The sequence below is a fragment of the Macrobrachium rosenbergii genome, chromosome 47, assembly GCF_040412425.1.
Source record: "Macrobrachium rosenbergii isolate ZJJX-2024 chromosome 47, ASM4041242v1, whole genome shotgun sequence".
Lineage (NCBI taxonomy): Eukaryota > Metazoa > Arthropoda > Malacostraca > Decapoda > Palaemonidae > Macrobrachium > Macrobrachium rosenbergii.
In genome coordinates, this window is record NC_089787.1 from 23,460,628 (window position 1) to 23,480,623 (window position 19,996).

The 19,996-nt window shown below is 37.3% G+C and overlaps 1 protein-coding gene and 2 long non-coding RNA genes across 3 annotated transcripts in view; 1 reads left to right on the plus strand and 2 right to left on the minus strand.

Annotated features, from left to right (window-relative positions):
- Positions 1-2,918: 2,918 nt before the first annotated feature.
- Positions 2,919-6,280, minus strand: LOC136830659 (uncharacterized). The gene is made up of 2 exons (XR_010850699.1): positions 5,938-6,280; positions 2,919-4,097 (listed from the first exon to the last, which is right to left on the minus strand). It is a non-coding gene; the product is annotated as an uncharacterized lncRNA (long non-coding RNA).
- Positions 6,281-7,675: 1,395 nt separating this feature from the next.
- Positions 7,676-10,955, plus strand: LOC136830660 (uncharacterized). Its single transcript, XR_010850700.1, has 2 exons — positions 7,676-8,454; positions 9,184-10,955. It is a non-coding gene; the product is annotated as an uncharacterized lncRNA (long non-coding RNA).
- Positions 10,956-16,496: 5,541 nt separating this feature from the next.
- Positions 16,497-19,996, minus strand: part of LOC136830654 (uncharacterized) — a 6,976-nt gene continuing 3,476 nt past the window's right edge. The window contains exon 2 of the mRNA XM_067090258.1: positions 16,497-18,594. Coding sequence (XP_066946359.1) covers positions 17,966-18,594 — 629 coding nt within the window. The 3' untranslated portion in view covers positions 16,497-17,965. The remainder of the gene's footprint in view (positions 18,595-19,996) is intronic.

A 19,996-nucleotide genomic window follows, 5' to 3' on the forward strand; every position in this document is an offset into this window, starting at 1 on the left:
AGGTCTTCATCACGGCGCTGTTTTTTTTTTTTTTTTATAAAATATCTTGCCTTTTTATTATCGTTTTCCCTTTTTCTCATCAAGATGTCATAAACATGTCACAAACATGTTGTATACAAGTCAACACATGTCGGAGACTTATCACAAACATATCACAAACACGTTGTATACAAGTCAACGATTTCCCAATTTTCATCAAAGAAACGTCATAAACACACATTGGCAACTTATCACAAACATATCACAAACATGTTGAGTACAAGTCAACGATTTCCCATTTTTATCAAAGAGATTTTATAAACACACGTAGGTAACTTATCACAAACATGTTGAATACATGCGAACAATTCCCCTTTTTTCATCACAGCGATGTCACTAACACATGTCGGCAATATGTTGCGCACATATCACAAACAGGTTGAATACATGTCAACGATTTCCTTTTTCATCAAAGAGTTGTCATAATCACATGTTGGCAACATGTTGCACACATCACAAACAGGTTGAATACATGTCAACGACTTGTATGCAACAGAAATATTAAGGAATAAAAGGCACTGTCTTATAAAAATACCAAAAAGTGAAATGCATAAATGTATGTTTAAATTGTTTGTAACTTTTCGGGTAAAACTTATTGTAAATGATAAAACTGCATTTAATTTTACAGTGAGGAACATTAGCTGTTAATTCAGACTGAAATAACTAAAAAATAACCGACATAATTAGTTTAATAATTTTAATATTAGTTGATTTTAATGGGCATAAACTAGGATTGGTCAGTTTCATCACAGACGTGAAAGTTATCAGACTTTCAGCTGTAAATTCTATAATAAAAGACTCACTGTAACTAAAATATCATCCTATTTACTATTTATAATTTACTCCATTCTTTTCCTTAACATAACTAGGTTTGGGTGTGACGAAAACTGAATGATATGCGTAAATTTAGACAAATTAGCTATATCTAAATACCTGTCATTTTCAACTCAATGGGGGAAATACACTATATCCCGGCACCATACCATGTAACTATAAACAGAGTAGAAATAATTTATAGTGTCACAATTTTCCGTTAATAATTCTCAGTCACTCACAAATGCCAGTAACCCAAACCAATTATAACTGTCAATAAATGATTTAAATGTGACTGACATACACTGATATGGAACATTTAACAGAGCCTTACCTAGCGGTTGCTGATCTCAGCTGTCAAAACCAGAGGCACTTCTTACACTAACAAATGATCAGATTAACATATTGTCACACTAACAAATACAGAGACACCTTTATTCTTGCGGTACTTTTCACCGAAGTAAATATAAACGAAACAAGGACTACAGACGTTTCAACTAAAGCCACAGGTATAACACTGCCATCTATCGGCCAGATCCCAGACTAAAATGGGTTACTTGTGGAAAAATTAATATTACCATTAAGGAAACGTGATACAGTGGGTATATCAACTTTGAATATGTACTGAATGATAATGTAAGATTGATAGGTTAATTTAAGTTAATAGAGATGAATAATTGGCGTGTTTTAGGATGAACAAATATTTGTAAAAACGACGTCTGGAAATTTCTTGTCTCAGAGAAAAACGAATTGATGATTTAGTTACAAAGTAAATAAATAGATAAAAAGATAAACAAGAATAAATTCATGTTAGGGATGAAGTTAATAAAAGTCTCATTTCAATGAAATGCCTGAAACACAAACAAACACAAACATACAAACTAAAAAAAAGTATAGAAACAAATAAAAGACTCCAACACAAGACATTGAAAGGAGCCTACGTTGGGTCTAATTCACGTTTAAGTCTCTTTATAAACACGTGAGTCTACAATCAAGCCTCACACCACCAGCTGGTGGCTGTTTAGAGATGGATTCAACCTCTGAGCATTCTCACAGATTAATGGAGAGATTCTCGTGGTCAAGTGGGCATCAGACTCCTCTCGAGTATCTGGGTATAGATGCAACAATTCTCGGTACCCAGGTTGTAGCAGGGCTGAGATGTGTTCAGGCTAATGGCAAAGTTAGAAAAAGGCAAATAAACAAATAAATATCTGTGAGACTATATTGGAATATTCTTATGTTACTGACAGGTCATATATCATGACGAATATAACTGACTGGGTATCCAATCTTTTATAGGCCTAGTGACAGGTCGTATATGATGACGAATATGATTGATATGGGTATACAATCTTTTTGTAGGCCTAGCGGATTTAGCAATATAGGCTGAATTAGGAAAGGTTTAGGCCTATCTTTACGTACTCTCAAGTCACTATAAGACCTAGTGCATGTGTAGTGATTTAGGCCTATTACTATTTTAATAGGATAGCTGGTAAATCCATTCAGGCTATTTTACGGAGAGCACCAAAGTGCAGTGTACCATTTTACCTGATTCTCCAGAACTATTTATATTATAAGCCTTTTTATTCTACGATTTGCACAGACGATACCTTACACAATCCAGCCATCCTATGAGAAACATCCTATGTATCCTTTCTACCTCCTCGCCTTGTATTCCTTAAAACATCTTAGTAATGGATGAGAAAATAAAATCTCATCCATACTGAAATTTATCTCTGTTTGGCCTGAGAAATCTTCAGTAACCTCCCAAAGCCTGTTTTTATAAAGGCGTAGTTGTACTGTTTATATACTCTCAATATTCCCATTGGAGTTTATCCATCATTGAATGGAGTAATGAGTAAATATTTTGGGAGGCTTGTGTTCTACCTTTCATGCTGACAGATTGTGAGCTCAAGAGTATACCATTTTTACTAAGCCAGAGCTCTAAACTTACTTAAGTTCCATGGCCTTATAGAAATAGTTAATTTGAGGATTCATACCAATTATTCTTAACTGATGACAAACATTGTTGTGGTTCTGGGAAGTAATATAATAAAACTTCATAATAATTTCAGATATAAATATTATTAATAGTACAAACATCATATTCATGACAAGATTGTGGATTTCTCTACAATCCTACGTGCTTCCCAAACTGCCGTCTTCAGTGCTATCACTGAAGCATAGAAGTACTATAATAGACTTGATAAATAATCCATAAATAATGATTTCCTTCCCCTGTGGAAGTCCAACAAGAGCTTTCTTGAAGAAAATAACCGATCTGGGTTTCAGAAATATAAATATATAACTTTAATATCAGACAAAATAATAAATTAATGTAATTTTTGAATAAAGGCTCACACTGAACTTCTCAGAGTTTTCATTCATAGAAAATTAAGCCTAAAGGTACAATTGAGCTCCTTACAAAATATACTGTAAACAGAAGCACCACACAGCGGCGCTTCAATAAGTTAATTTTTATTAATACTTTTTCTTTTTTACATTAAGGTTAATATGCTAGGAATATTATCCATAAAAAAGGAGTTTGTTTAAATATATATGTCGTCCAATGTGAATTATATATATAGACATCTAAGGCGTTTAGATCGTAATTGTATTAAGAATTGTATAGATGCCTTAGGACACTTTCTCTTAGAACAAGAAAGTAACAATATTCTCTCTCTCTCTCTCTCCTGAGTTACAGTTCATATCCTTCATTACTGCTCTCTCTCTCTCTCTCTCTCTCTCTCTCTCTCTCTCTCTCTCTCTCTCTCTCTTTTAGATAAGACTGCCAGGGGTATAACTGTAACCTTTACATAAAGATTGTATGAGATGGGTCAAGTGGCTCTCTCTCTCTCTCTCTCTCTCTCTCTCTCTCTCTCTCTCTCAACCAAGCCAAGAAGGCCTCTCGTCGTAATCGTAACCCACGCCCCTCTGGTTCTGACGAACCCTCTGTCTCCTTCGGGAAAGTCTTCTGTTGACGTAGGGAACATTGCTACCCCTAGACCTAGGCGGCTTCCGCTCCATGGCGGTTTCAACCTTCGGCTTTCCCCAGGGGTCCCTCTCTCTGATGTCTCTCCTCAGCCTTCTGTGGAAGTCAGGGTGGTAGCCGGAGTCCTTGGCTACCTCGGGCAGGGAAGGAATCAGGTCTTCGAAGGGGAAGGGCGGAGGGGGAGGGGGTGGTACTTCTTTGACGACGGCGGAGAAATGTCTAACGGCGCCCGATCTCAGGGTTGTACTGTCATCTGCAAGATGGTAACATGAGACTGGTGTTAGTGAGTTTTTGTTTACGTTTGAGAATTTCAAAGGATTTTTATCATTTCTTTCTAGTTTTTTTTATTATATATGAAGGTAATTAGCTCCTAAGCACCTTACTTTACTAAATGTAAGGCAAAATTAGGTATTGATATTAATAGAACCTTTAAAATATTTAGCACGAAAAAAACTGATACCATAAAACTAGTACATTGAAAATCATTACAGTTTCAGAAAATCTTGGGATTTATACGAGTTTTATAAATAATCTCTTAGCATACGAATAAATTAACTTGGAACCAAGGGAGTAAAGATATATAACGAAAACAAAAATATAAACCAGAAAATTCATTTGAATTGGAAAAACTCTACGGTTTAAGCCGCCATCTTCTGAGTTGAATCTGACTTGAGGTAAGAAGAATTTATAAATACACATGGTTACAAAGGAAAACGTGTGATAAATAAATATACAAATAACTGCTTGCGAGGAGAGAGAGAGAGAGAGAGAGAGAGAGAGAGAGAGAGAGAGAGAGAGAGAGAGAGACCATATAAAATAAAATCAGCAGCAACTAGATTATGTTATCAACGTGGCCTACTGAGCTTAAACTCTCTATTCCTGAAGTAAAACTTGCATGGGAATGAAGATATAAGATAAATAAAGGAATTATATTCTAGATACCAAGTCCAGGCACGATCTCTCTCTCTCTCTCTCTCTCTCTCTCTCTCTCTCTCTCTCTCTCTCTCTCTCTCTCTTCCCTGAATTCCCCCTGAATGCAATTGCAGGACAACACTGCAAAAGAACAGCTGTCTTTTAAACTCACCTGAATGCAACTGCAGGGGAAAGCTGCAAAAGAACAGCTGTCTTTTAAACTCACCTGAATGCAACTGCAGGGGAAAACTGCAAAAGAACAGATGTCTTTTAAACTCACTGCAGAGGAAAGCTGCAAAAGGACAGCTGCCCTTTAAACTCACCTGAATGCAACTGCAGGAGAAAACTGCAAAAGAACAGCTGCTTTTTAAACTCACCTGAATGCAACTGCAGGGGAAAGCTGCAAAAGAACAGATGTCTTTTAAACTCACCTGAATGCAACTGCATGGGAAAGCTGCAAAAGAACAGATGTCTTTTAAACTCACCTGAATGCAACTGCATGGGAAAGCTGCAAAAGAACAGCTGCCCTTTAAACTCACCTGAATGCAACTGCAGGAGAAAACTGCAAAAGAACAGCTGCTTTTTAAACTCACCTGAATGCAACTGCAGGGGAAAGCTGCAAAAGAACAGATGTCTTTTAAACTCACCTGAATGCAACTGCAGGGGAAAGCTGCAAAAGAACAGCTGTCTTTTAAACTCACCTGAATGCAACTGCAGGAGAAAACTGCAAAAGAACAGCTGTCTTTTAAACTCACCTGACAGCAACTGCATGGGAAAGCTGCAAAAGAACAGATGTCTTTTAAACCCACCTGAATGCAACTGCAGGGGAAAGCTGCAAAAGAACAGATGTCTTTTAAACTCACCTGAATGCAACTGCAGGAGAAAGCTGCAAAAGAACAGATGTCTTTAAAACCCACCTGAATGCATGCAACTGCAGGAGATAACTGAAAAAGAACAGATGTCTTTTAAACTCACCTGAATGCAACTGCATGGGAAAGCTGCAAAAGAACAGATGTCTTTTAAACCCACCGGAATGCAACTGCAGGAGAAAACTACAAAAGAACAGCTGCCTTTTAAACTCACCTGAATGCAACTGCAGGGGAAAGCTGCAAAAGAACAGATGTCTTTTAAACTCACATGAATGCAACTGCAGAAAAACACCTGCTTTTCTTTAAACTCACCTGAAGTCAGCCTGAACGCAAGCGCAGCAGAAAAGTGCAAAAGCAAAGCGAGTGCTTTCGCCACGAAGATTTCCTCGGCGATCTTCATTACCACGTTGGTGCTTGACTCCCGCAGGCCTTCTGCTTCGTTGCCCAAACGAGCGCACCTACTTATAGGCCCATCGGGAGGAGTTGTTGCCGTCCTGGCGAGGGAAGGCTGCTCCTAATTGGCCCGATCGGCCGTGACGTCACGGAGTTCTTACTTCTCTTCCTCTTTTTTTTCGCGTCCAGATGGCGTCATCATTAGTCGTTACAGTCATGCGATCTGGAGCATTCTCGAAAGGAAGTTGGTTGGGGGACGAATTCAGAGCTTCTGTCTGTTGTTGTTGTTCTTCTGTTCCACGAAGAACAGTCAATAACAGGCTGTATAACAATCGTGTTCCAACAGCAGATCTATCGTAGATTAAGCTGTAAACAGTCCGGTCCTTCTTTACTTTGTTTTAAGCAAAGACAATGATAAATGATAAATGACCCTCGAAACTTGTTTACTTGTTTACCTAAATGTGGAATGAAGTTCGGGAAATATACTGTATTATATCCATAAAGTGACCAGGAGGTTCAACAAAAAGTTTGAATGCATTTAAAGGAAATTTCAGAAAGTCAGTGGTTTATTAAATTTGACATTGTATGTTGTAGATAAAATTAAGTTAATTTTTCTAGTAATATATATATATATATATATATATATATGCTAATCATAAAGAACCTGGCTTCTCAACCACTAAGGTCACAGATACCAAAAGGGTAGGGGGACATCCCTTAGAAAAACAAGGAAAGCAGAATAGAATTCCGAAGCTTTCTTGACAGAAGCTATGGTGGACCTATTCTTCAGCTCAAATTGTGATATTTCTTATATATAAGGGAACTGAATAGTCCTGTGACAACTTTAAATATTAATATATCTTGCTTAGGCGTGAGCACCAAGTACCGCTGTGCGATGGTCGTTCATTTGAAAGATAGACAAAAAGAACCATTCGATCTTGCTAAGGCGACCAAGTTGCACACGCACCATGAGCAGTCATGCTCGATGAAATGATTCAGTTAGTGAACTGATGATTTCTGGGTAGTGGAAAATTAAATTGGTTATTGGAGTCGAGATATTCTGTAACTTATAACTTATTGGTGCAATGTATTTCTTTTTATATAAGGAAATATCTCTATTGGTAGATATATTTCTCTGTAGCTTATGTGGAATAGAGTAATTTACTCGGATAATGGAATATACCTTGTTTATCTGTGTATAATTATTGTTACAGCTTTTATACAGATTTTACCTGTTAGACCTCTCGGTCGTCAAATATATTTCATGAACAAAAGTTTAAAGAAAACGATTCTTAACTGTTTTCGTTGTCCAAAATATCAGATCCTGACAGTGAAGGTTAAGTCCATAGGCCTGCGCAATAAGTTTCAGAGAAACCAGTGCAGAATTAACCATCCATTTCCCAGAAATCTTAGAGGGCCTTTATTAGCCATCTTGGAAATGAGAAGGTCGAGTTGATGGTCATTAAATTTCACAGAAACCAGTGGAAGTTTGTACACCAATTTCCCATAAATCTTTGAGAGCCTTTATTAGCCATCTTGGAAATGAGAAGGGTGAGTTGATGGTCTATAAATTTCACAGAAACCAGTGAGAAATTTGAAAATTTCTAAATTGAGAGCCTTTATTAGCCATCTTGGAAATGAGAAGGGTGAGTTGATGATCTATAAATTTCACAGAAACCAGTGGAAGTTTGAACACCAATTTCCCATAAATCTTTGAGAGCCTTTATTTGCCATCTTGGAAATGATGTCACATGTTTAGTTCAAGTCCTTCTCTCCTACGTGACAGCTGTCTCGACGACCTTTCTAGCTCCCCCTCAGCAACAAGTAAGTACTGTACTACACCAGGCACCTCGTGCCCCCAGAGACAGTCAGCTAGTCACCCAGCCCCGCGTCAAGGAGGATGTGCAATAGAGAAGGCTATTACCCCTCCCTGCTCGCCTAATAAAGGCTTTTTCCCAAAGTGAGTCGGCATTTCCTCCCGCCCGCAGGGCTCCGTCACCATCTGTAAACGGGTCAAGTTCGTTGAAATGATGCTGGAATGTTGAATTGTTGAATTGTTATCCCGAGGGAGGCGTCGCGCAGTCGTCTTTTTTTCCCGCGCGCGCGAACAACATCCGTTTTCCACCGTCCCCGCGTCACTCCTGGACTGTGTGGGCGTTTTAGTCGTTGAGTAGATGATGGGGGCTAGGTTAGGCAAGGGGATGTGTTCGGGTGACGTGATTTACGGCGAAAGGGGCGACTCTCGGCAATGAGGAAACGGCGTAGGAACGTAGGGGCGGAAAGGTTACGACGTTAAGGAGTCTTCTTGGCTACGTTACTCGTCCTCCACCAAGATGGAGGGAAGGTTCGCCTCCAGGGCGCGCTTGTTGCTCCCGATGCTGGTGCTTGCTCTGCCCTTCGTCGTCCTAGGTGCTCCTTCGTCAGGGCCGACATCAGGTGAATTTTGATGCTTTGAAATGTGGATGGTTTTTTAGAAAGAAGTGTGTGCCTGTGTTCTCAATGTGTATCTGGGAAAAGTGCTTGAAAGTGTATTGCAATGATTGAAAATGCAATTGATAACAGGAAAATTAGAGGAAGAGGAGGCTGTATATTGCTTGTCGTGTCAAATGTATGAAAATACGAAGATATTTCAATTGTTTTGTGGATTGCTTTTGTGAAGATCTTGTAGTGAAATTGCTTCATACCCAATGGATAAGATCACAGGACCTGTAAATTTGCATAATTCATGGTACCCCAAGATTACTAATTCAAAATTATTTTCAAAAATCAATGAAACATTTGTAAATGATTACATTGATCATTTGGAGAATTTTAAGCAATACAAGAAAGACAGCAATTGCAACATTTATATTGTTAATTAAAATATTTTTCAAAAATCAATGAAGCAGAAGTGATTGAGATTTCGAAGACTCATCAACGAAAAAAAAGGGGGAAGCAAACGTTTGAAAATATTAGAGTATTTATTCAAAGATTAGTCTTATTACATTTAAAGAGAGAGAGAGAGAGAGAGAGAGAGAGAGAGAGAGAGAGAGAGAGAGAGAGAGAGAGAGAGCCTGCTTCTTAAGTTTTGGAGTTTCATTCTAAAATGTCAAAGAATTAAGGTTTCTGAAGTAGTGGCATGACGAGAGAGAGAGAGATTTAACCTTTGACCATTCTACTCAGCAGAAATCAGCGAGGGTCCTTTGAAATTACCTGAGGTATCACCGAATGAGCATCCAGGCCCCATGACCCAAGAAATCATCCCTTCAGACGACCTGGTACCACACCCAAAAAATGCCCTAGACATCCCGAAAGACGACCAGGTCGCCCCCAGACGCCAGAAGCGAGAATTCTACGACCGCGACCCTTGGGGCAGAATGCCTGAGGACAAACCCTACTACAGGAGGCGCGGCGGTGGAAGGATCACCCGCTACAACACCAGGAAGTTCTCCCGGGGGCGTCGTGGGAAACACCAAGGGTACCGCGGACCAGACTACGGCGACAACGTCGAAGAGGCGCCCCGGGGAACGGCCTACTCGGGATACGTCGATACGTCCGCCTTCGACAACCAGTCGGCGCCCAAGAGGAACTTCGTGTCCGCCAGGGCGTCGGGCGTGGCGAGAAAGGAGACTCCTACGGGAGGGGACATTTAGGACTTCTTTAAGTCTTTGTGTGGGTTGGGGGTTGAGGTCCTTTTCTAAGGACCTGAGCTCCTCAAGGAGTTGTGTATATAAGTCTTGTGTGGTCCTTTGGGTTTTGCGTGTTTGAAGTCTCTTATGTGGGACTTGAAAAGTCCTTTGTGTGAGGATTGGAAGTCCTTTGTGTGAGGTTTGAAGTTCTTTGTGTGTAGATTTGAAGTCCTTTGTGTGAGGTTTCAAGTCCTCTGTGTAACGTTTCAAGTCCTTTGTTGAGGTTTGAAGTCCTTTATTTTCGCATTTAAAGTCCACTGTGTGGGAATTTAAAGTCTTTTATTTTTTATTTGAAGTCCATTGTGTAGAAATTTAAAGTCCTTTATTTTCATTTTGGAAGTCCATTATGAGGGAATTTGAAGTGTCTGATGTGGTACTTGAAGTCCTTATGTGAAGTTGAAGTCTTTTATGTGAGGTTTGAAGTCTTTTGTGTGGGGATTTCAAGTCCTTTATGTTGAGGTCTGAAGTCCATTGTACCGGAGTTTGAAGTCTTATATGTGAAATTTGAAGCCATTTATGTGGGGACTTGAAGTCCTGTGTGGACTTTTGAAGACTTATGTTAGATTTGAAATCCTTTGTGTGGGACTTTGAAGACTTATCTGGGCTTTGAAATCCTTTGTGTGGAATTTTGAAGACTTATCTGGAGTTTAAAATCCTTTGTAGGAATTTGAAGACTTATCTGGGGTTTGAAATCCTTTGTGGGAATTTGAAGTCCTTTATATAGGGGTATGAAAGTCCTCGAAGTTTATGAAACTCACGGCCTGGGCTTATGAAACCGTAGCCTTCAGTAAGTGCTTCAGAAGTCCTCAATGCGGGGAACTGAGTTCCTGATTATGGGGAATTATGGTATAAATTCAAACTGAAGGTTTTCAGTGTAGGGACTTTAAGTCTTAAGTAATTAGTGGTTTCAGAGCCTTCACTAAAGTCTTGATTAATTAGTCTTAATTAAAAGGGTTCCTACTTAGATTAAGAAATGATCGGTTACTTTAGAGCTGTTTTTAAGTAATTGCTTAAGTGTATAGGATTTAATAATCATAGATTTTATTAACTGTTCAGCTGAATGAGATTTATTTTTTAGGTAGAGGTAAGCTCTAGTCATAGATGGTCATTCTAGTATGCTTTGAATGACTAGGATGTATTTTGTATAGGTATATGCATACATAAATGTATATGTATGTATATATGTGTGTGTATGTGTGTTGACTTTGACATTAAGAGTTATTTAAAAATAGTTTTGTACTCTTTAAAATAAAGGAATATGAAATAAAATTTTTAAATGGAAAAATCATTTAACCTAGAAAAATATTTAGAGGCTAAAATTACATATTTCTGTATTTTATATATATATATATATATATATATATATATATATATATATATATATATATATTGTACAGTATCTTTTCTTTGCATATGCCTTCACAACATCTTTATTCCCATCATAGTCGACTAACTACCAGATACCCAATACGTGACTCTCATCAACAAAGACAAACTGGGATGTAAAGGAAAGAGTGTGGAATGAATAAAAAGAATCTTTTTATCTATCATGAGATAGGAAAAGTAACAGAAGCTGTGTTGTCAATTATTGACGAGGATAGAGCAATATAAAAAAACCTTAAGCTTTAGTGCAAGAGACTTGTCAAGTACCTTGAGAATACAGCCAGGCTATATTATAATTCATACAGCGTCAACTGAATAAGAATGCCTAAGGCCATCCCTCTAACAACCACTTCTGTAAAGCAAAAATAAAAAATTAAAACTCTTATACACTGTAAAAACCTAACCTAATTCAGGGAGCACACTCGCCCAAGCCTAATTGCCGTAACCAGACACGATTACCAGGCCGTACTTCATCATCAAAATGGCAAATGGGGATACCACTTGCATCCCCGACGAGCCACCGGGTTCAAAAGACCCAGATAATTGAGATAGATGGACTTCAATCTTCATCTCTCTTTTCACTGACTTTCCGACTAGAAGTCACCCGCCGCGTCCCGTTTTCTTCGCATGTCGTTTTCTTTGGGTTTGTTTACAGCGTTTGGGTTCCCGTTTTCTTTAATTGTCGTTTTCTTCATTGTTTTCGGGATAACTAATGAGTTCTTCATTTATTTACCCTAACACTACTACTTCTGATATTCAGTTTTCTTTTAGCTTCTTTTAATTCTTATCGCAGTTTTCTCTCCATTGTCTGAATCCTTATTTGTACCTTGCCTGAAACACTTTGTTTATTGATAAACCATAATTAGTGTATAAAGCAACTGGAAAAACCATCAGCATGTATTTATAATGAAAATTATTATTATTATTATTATTATTATTATTATTATTCAGAGGGTGAACCCCTATTCATATGGAACAAGTCCACCAAAGGGGCCGTTGATTTGAAATTCGAGCTTCCAAAGATTATGGTGTTCCTATCCTCTCTCTCTCTCTCTCTCTCTCTCTCTCTCTCTCTCTCTCTCTCTTTTATTATTAATATCAATTATTATTATTATTCAGAAGGTAAACCCTATCCATATGGAACAATCCCACCAAAGGAGCCCTTAACTTGAAATTCGGGCTCCCAAAGAATTTGGCGTTCATTGGAAAGAACTAACGGAAGTTAATAAAAGCACAGAAAGAAGAGATCACTTATCAGAAAAGAGAAAATAAATCAATCAATCAATAAACAGATATAAATAAATTATCAAAACACAATGAGAATCGTCAGAGGGTAGCAATGCATTGCATCTTAGCTTGAACTGTTGAGGTTCAGTCTCAGAACATCCTCAGGGAGACTGTTCCACAGTCCAGTGGTGCGAGGAATATAAAGAAAATAACATTCACAAATAACATCATAACCCAAGAATAACATCATAACTCAACTGTAACAAGAATAACACTCTTTGCGCATACTTATGATAAGTAGTATGACAACCTCCTACTGCACAGAATATGAGAACGGGCAATATCTCAAGTACTTACAATGTTTACCACACTTCCAGAAGTATGTCAGTAATTACCCACGTCAACACAGACCAGTAAAATCTAACTGTAAAAAAGTTTCTGTTAAGTTTTAAGTAAAAACAAGGACACCAAACTCGAGAGTGCAGGAGAAGAAACTTGCGATTGAAAACAAAACACTTTTGCCACCAGAGGTCTCACTAGGACATTTGAAGTCACAAAACTTTGGAATTACAATAATAATAAATTATATGAGTATGAACACACTTGCAAATAACATTTTACTTTAATAATAATAATAATAATAATAATAATAATAATAATAATAATAATAATAATAATAATAATAATAATAATAACAATCTCTTCAAAAATGTTGTAGTGCATTTCCAAACAAAAACTGAAGATCTGAACACCATATTTCTTGTGATACTTATAACTAAAATAACAACAACTATAATAATAATAATAATAATAATAATAATAATAATAATAATAATAATAATAATAATAATAATAATAATCTCTTCAAAAATGTTGTAGTGCATTTCCAAACAAAATCTGAAGATCTGGGCTGATCACCACTGATCAATTCATTTACAGAAATAGAACTAATTTATGGCAGTTTATGACAGTGAAGACGTACGTAAATAAATGAGTAAATAGATAATAAGTAAATAAATAAACAAACAAACAAAACAAACAAATAAATAAGTAAAACAAGGAGACTCACGGAAGAAGAAGTAAATAAACAACAACAAAAAAAAACCATTTCGCTCAATGCCCGAATCGTTCGCAAGGGTCAGGAGAGAGAGAGAGAGAGAGAGAGAGAGAGAGAGAGAGAGAGAGAGAGAGAGAGAGAGAAAGAGCCAATTTAGACCAGAGCCACTCCAGAAGTGGCTCTGTCTCTCTGCATCAATAACTCCCATCATCCTTTCAACTCTCTCTCTCTCTCTCTCTCTCTCTCTCTCTCTCTCTCTCTCTCTCTCTCTCTCTCTCTCTGCTAGCTTTTTTTTTTTTGTGGGCACGTTCTCAATACCCCCTATGCCCCCGTTTTGCATGTCGTCATGCGTTTACTTACAGTATATCTTTTTACTTTTTTTGGCGTACTTTAAGGTACTTTGCTTAATTTTTTACGGCGCTTTGCTTAAATTTTTACGTACTTTATGTACATTTTTACGTACTTTACGTACTTTTTTTTACGTACTTTACGTACTCTTAATTTCAGTACTTTTACGTACTTTACGTAACTTTGGTTACTTTTTACGTACTTTACGTTAATATACGTACTTATCTTTTTACAAACTTAATGTAACCGTATGTACTTTACGTACTTTATGTTCTTTATCTTTTTACGTGCTTTGTGTCGCTCTACATACTTTTACGTACCTTACACTACTTTACGTACTTATCTTTTTCCGTATTTTAAACACTGTAAGTTACTTTACGTACTTATCTTTTGTATCGTTATTATTGCTAATAAGTGAAGCTGCAAGGCCCAGATACTTCTTCGAATTCGGCTGCGACCCACCACAGTCAACTAGCCACCAGGTAAATAATCCATTGCTTAGGTCAACAGAAGTATGATGGGATCAATCTCTAGTTTCTCACCGGTGATGTGGCGGCGATAACCACTGGACCACGTGAAGCATCATTATTATTATTATTATTATTATTATTATTATTATTATTATTATTATTATACCTGTATCATACCTGTAATTTAGTCACGCGACATGGCGGCCATATTGTTGATGACGTAGTGGGTCACGTGACTTGGCGGCCATATTGGATTTTGTATACCGTATTTAAATTTACTGAAAGTTCATTGTAATTTAGGACTGAAGGTTTTATTTCATTACCGAGAAAATATTAAAATAAAAGCAATTGCTTTTTTTATATATATAATTTACCATCGTTTTTCATTTATTCTCATCCTGAATAAATCGGGGATAATTATTTGTCATTCATTTTTTTATTTGTTTTTCTTTAAATCTTAATTTAAAACAGTTTTGGTTTCTCATTTTTATTTATAATTTTAATGTTTGTATTATTATTATTATTATTATTATTATTATTATTATTATTATTATTATTATTATTATTATTATTATTATTATTATTATTATTATTATTATTATTATTATTATTATTATTATTATTAGCTCTCCATCACCTCACAGATAATTCTTAAAAAACAATTAGGATCGTCACGACAGAAAGTTATCCTAAAATTAACATAGATATGTCCATTAAACTCATTATTATCTGTTAAGTATAAAACCTGAATTCATGAAGGAAAAAGTGACAAGATTATTCAGCTAACTGTCATTGTTATTTTCTTTTTAATATAAATTTTCAAATGGGAATAACTACTCAAATATCTCTTCTTATTTTTGTCCTCATGATTTTAAAATGAGAATCACTACTCTGATGTCTTTTATGTTTTTGGTGTCTTTCTATCCTCTCTCTCTCTCTCTCTCTCTCTCTCTCTCTCTCTCTCTCTGAAAGAAAGAAGAAGGCAAGGAGGTAGTCTGGGCATGATTATCACACAGCCATCTTTTTTTTTTCCTTAACACTTAATCTCAGGGACATTCAACCTGTCATTTACTTTATGCTTGAATGTTTACATTACCTTAAGAATAAGATGAACTGCCAATGGCAGCCTGCAGTCAGTGGACTGTCTAGTGACTGCCTGCAGTCCTCTACTCAGGCAAGTGACTGTTTGCAACATATAAGCATCCACTGACTGTCTACAACTGATCAGCTGTCGTTACTACCTACAAACCTTGGTCAGTCAGTGATTGACAGCTATTGATGTATCCTGAGCTGCCAGTGACTGCCTGTGATCCTAGGTCAGTCAGTGACTGACAGCTATCACTGTATGTTGAGTCTCCAGTGACTGACAGCTGCCTCTGTATCCTGAAAACAGTGACTGTCTGTAACCCTTGGTCAGTCAGTGACTGACTGCTGTCTCTGTCTCCTGAGCTGTCAGTGACTGCCTGTGATCCTTAAACAGTCAATGACTGACAGCTGTCTCTTTCTCCATTTCTCCAGAGTAGCCAGTTACTGACGACAGCCCTTAAACTGCTGACAGTGTCTGGCAACCTAACTTGTCAAATTACAGAATGTTAGAGTTCTGTAAAGAAGGAGTTTGTCATTTATTTTCCTTTATCCAGGATGATATAAAGTTAAAATTAATTTTGTTCTAGTTCCTATCAGGGACTTTTTAACTTTCCTGGAAGACAGAATAAAGGTAGGTAGGCCAGCTTTTCCAAGAGCTGAGCATAGGCCTATAAGACGTTGAGGCTGAATCGGATGCAAAGACACTTCTTAAGTTCTTGTTTACATAGGCCTATGACAAAAGTTTACCCAATTTGGATAAAGATTATTTTGCAAATGGATTATTTTCTAGGTTAATAAAAAGCTGAAGTTAAATGGAAAAGCACGCAATTAGACTTAGCATAAATTATAACAACTGTAAAAAAGATTAAATCAACAATTAAGGTTCTTACACAAAACATTCAGTTAAAGTTGAAAAAATTTTTTTAAATGGTTACTGGTTTTATTAGAAATGCTCAAGAGTTTAAAAGAATATATTCGAACATGCAAACCTAACTGCCCATAAATTATAGTGTACTATAATTCAAAAACTCAATGAATAATTATGTTTATAGGTAACGCACGAGAAAAAAACTTTATACGTTCATATTTTTGTGAATAATCACAAAATAAATCAATTCATTTTGTGATTATTCAAATTTTTTTTTTTTTGTAAAATGCACGAAGAAAAAATACATTAAAGAAAAAGGATAATTATATATCATATACAAAAATAGGCCTGCTATGATAAAAAAAAGAGAATTTTATACCTGAAGACTAATAAAACTTAGTCTTAGATTGTATTTCCCAATTTACAGATATATATATGCTACCAAGAATCTGTTATTACGATTTTTTGTTATATATATTAATGAATATTAATGTCATTTACTGACAACAAGATGACAAGGCTTTCTTACAGAACAAAGCCTTGTATATATGTGATTATGTACAATATGAATGCCATTTTTTCTCTAATTTTCATATTTATTTTTTTAGAAATCTTGATTTTTATGAAGCTTCACATCCTGTGATGCAAATAATATAATTCGAAGGACTGTATTTAGCTGGAGATAAGCACAGACACATATTTGATTATATTTTCTTTCTGTTTACTTTTTGCAGACTGAGTTCACGTGGAAAGTGACAGAATTCTGCCCAGCTGAAGCTTAATATCTGTAAGTACTTTTCAGACGAAAATATAACCTGGCTTTTAAGTTCATCAAGATTTTCTGATAAAATTTAATTAATGAAAACCCATTCATGGCAATTATTCCATTTCTTTTGGGTACCTGGCCTGCCTCACCAAATGATAGCTTAAAACACTGACAAATGCAAAATCCCAGTTATTTTTTGGCATAAATGTTATCTTCGCCACTTATGCTAACTCCAGTTTTAAAAAAAAAGCATTCCAGTTAAGAATACCTGAGGTACAGTGTCCTAACATAGGTGTTTTAACTAAATCAGGCGGCTGGAAAACCTCATCTAAGGCTCTTCCAGGGGCATCTGCCTAACTCAGATGGCTGGAAACGCCTCAGCTAAGGTCCTTCAGGGTCACCTGGCAAAATTATCTGTCTGGAACTACTTCAGCTAAGGCCGTTCTAGGGGCATCTAGCTAACTCAGGTGGCTGGAACTAGTTCAGCTAAGGTTCTTCCAGGGGAATCAGGCTAACCCAGGTGGCTCGAAGCACCTCAGCTAAGGTTCTTCCAGAGTTATCTGGTCAACTCAGCTGCCTGGAACCACTTCAGATAAGATTATTCCAGGGACATCTAGCTGGCTCAGCTCCTGGATTCACCTCAGCTAAGGTTCTTCCAGGATATCTGGCTAAGATAGGTTAGTCTAGGGAAAAATGACTAAACTGGAAGACTGGAGCCACTAAAATTAAGTGACTCATGCAAGTTATTCCAGGGAACTGGAACTTCCTCACTAAACGTTTATTTTTTGTGGAATTAGCTAACTTACGTACCCAGAGCCACCTCAGTCAAGGCTAATTTAACTGAGCTATTTGGTAAAACTGCATATTTACACATTCCTCTTAGAGTTAGCTAACTGAGGTGTTTGGGAATACCTAGGCTAAAGATTCGCAAGTTATAATCAGCTAAATTAGGTATAAGAGACTACCTTACTGAAGGCCACAGTGCGAAAATAGGTGAATAGTGCTGTATTAACTACATCTAGGCATCTAAGAGCTACCTGTCAGGTACCCAAACGTCCAAGAGGGGCGTCACCTTCAAGACCGGGCCTTCTTTTTGTTCTTCTCCACCCTGTCTTTGTACCTCTGGACGAACTTGAGAATGATCCTCTCCTTGAGTCTCCTACCTACTCTCTTCTCGTAGTGCATGGCCGCCTTCTTGGGCCCATGCAACATGGCGTACTGGGCAATCTCGCCCTTGAAAGTCCTTGCTATCTTCTTCCTCTGCGAACGCCTCTCTGGCTTCTTCGGGATGATTTCGCCAAAGGTCGTCGTTCTCAGGCCACTGTCGCCTATCCTGCCACGCGGGTTCCACCCGTAGCCCCTAGGCCTACTGGTCCTGTAGGTGCTGTAGGCGTCGTAGCTGGTGGAACTCCAAGGGGAGCTCCCAGAGCTGCTTCTGATCATGTAGTGGCTGCCGCGGGAGATGACTTTCCTCTTGGGGCGTCTTAGACCTACTTCATTGTTCCTCTTGGGACGCCTCAGGCCTACTACTTTGCTGTTCAGGTCTTTAAAACGGCTCTCCTCAAATGTTGATCCTGACCCGTCTGTGGCTTCTTCTTCTTCTTCTTCTTCTTCTTCTGGGACTGAGTTGAGGGTTTCTGGCCATCTCTTGGACCTTATAAAATCGTGTGGCCCCATGATTATGGCCCTCGAATGGAGGATATCTGAAAAACAAGACTCGAGGTTAATATTTGGATGAAGTGTACCGCAGTAGGTTGGTGAAAGTGGGAAAAAACTTTGGTAAAAAAAAAAAAGTGTTTACTGTACCAAAATGTGCCAGGTTCCTTAAAGGCAATTTACGAAATATCACGAGGCTGTTTACCTAATAAAAATAAATAATAAATAAGACCATGAAGAATAATAATATACATAAATAAATAAATAAAAGAGTAACACTAAAAAAACTAAACTTTGTCGGTAGCTTTAAAAAAAAAAGCCGAAAAGGAAAATGACACCCCTCTCCCTCCCCCATGCCCATACCGGTGGGTCACAAAGGGCAGGAAAGCGCCGATTAGCGAAGCCCTTTGTGGTCCTGCCCAGCGGCGGCGGCAGGATTTTGGGCGGGGGGGGAGGGTCATGATTCTCTCTTCCTCCATCTTCCTCCTCACTCTATTCTTCTTCTTCTTCTTCTTCTTCTTCTTCTTCTTCTTCTTCTTCTTCTTCTTCTTCTTCTTCTTCTTCTTCTCTTCCATTAACTTCACAAGTTTTTGAGATATTTTCTAAAAATCTCGATAGGCCTAGGTTGAAAAAAGTCAAGTGGAGCCTAAATGCACAATAGGCCTAGACTAAAATTCTAAGTATTTGGAGCCCATAAACAATATAAATTTTGAAGTTAAGTCAAAATATATAGTTTTTTACAAATAAAGTTTTTTATTTTATAATCATAATTTCAATCATCATGCAAGTGTATTGATGAATTATGCTAACTAGGACCATAGGCCTAAAGATTAAAATGCAAGGTATTTGGAGCCAATAAACAATATAAAGTTTGAAAATGAAGCCAAAATATGGAGTTTTTTTATAAATAAAAGATTTTTTCTCCAATATAAATATAATTAACTCATCATTCACTCACGGAAATATATTGACGAATTATGCAAATTAGGACCATAGGCCTATACTGAAAATTCAAGGTATCTAAATACTTAATAAATTTTGAAGATTAAGTCAAAACATGGCCATTATTTATAAATAAAAGATGTTATCTATTACATTAATATAATTTCTTTCATCAGCCATTCACGCAAGCGAACGCATTGACGAATTATGCAAATTATATTAGGCCTACTCTTCCAACACCTGAGGGTATGACTTGACCAGGTGTTAATTCCGCCTTAAAATAGGTCTACATTTCCCTATCACCGCTCCTGACAACACAAAAGCACCAGCAATTTAGCAATCACAGGTGCTCAAGCAAACTCTCTCTCTCTCTCTCTCTCTCTCTCTCTCTCTCTCTCTCTCTCTCTCTCTCTCAAAGCAAAGGCTCATAATCCATCTCTCTTTCGAAAGCCTATACACGCCGTTTCTCTCTCTCTCTCTCTCTCTCTCTCTCTCTCTCTCTATAGC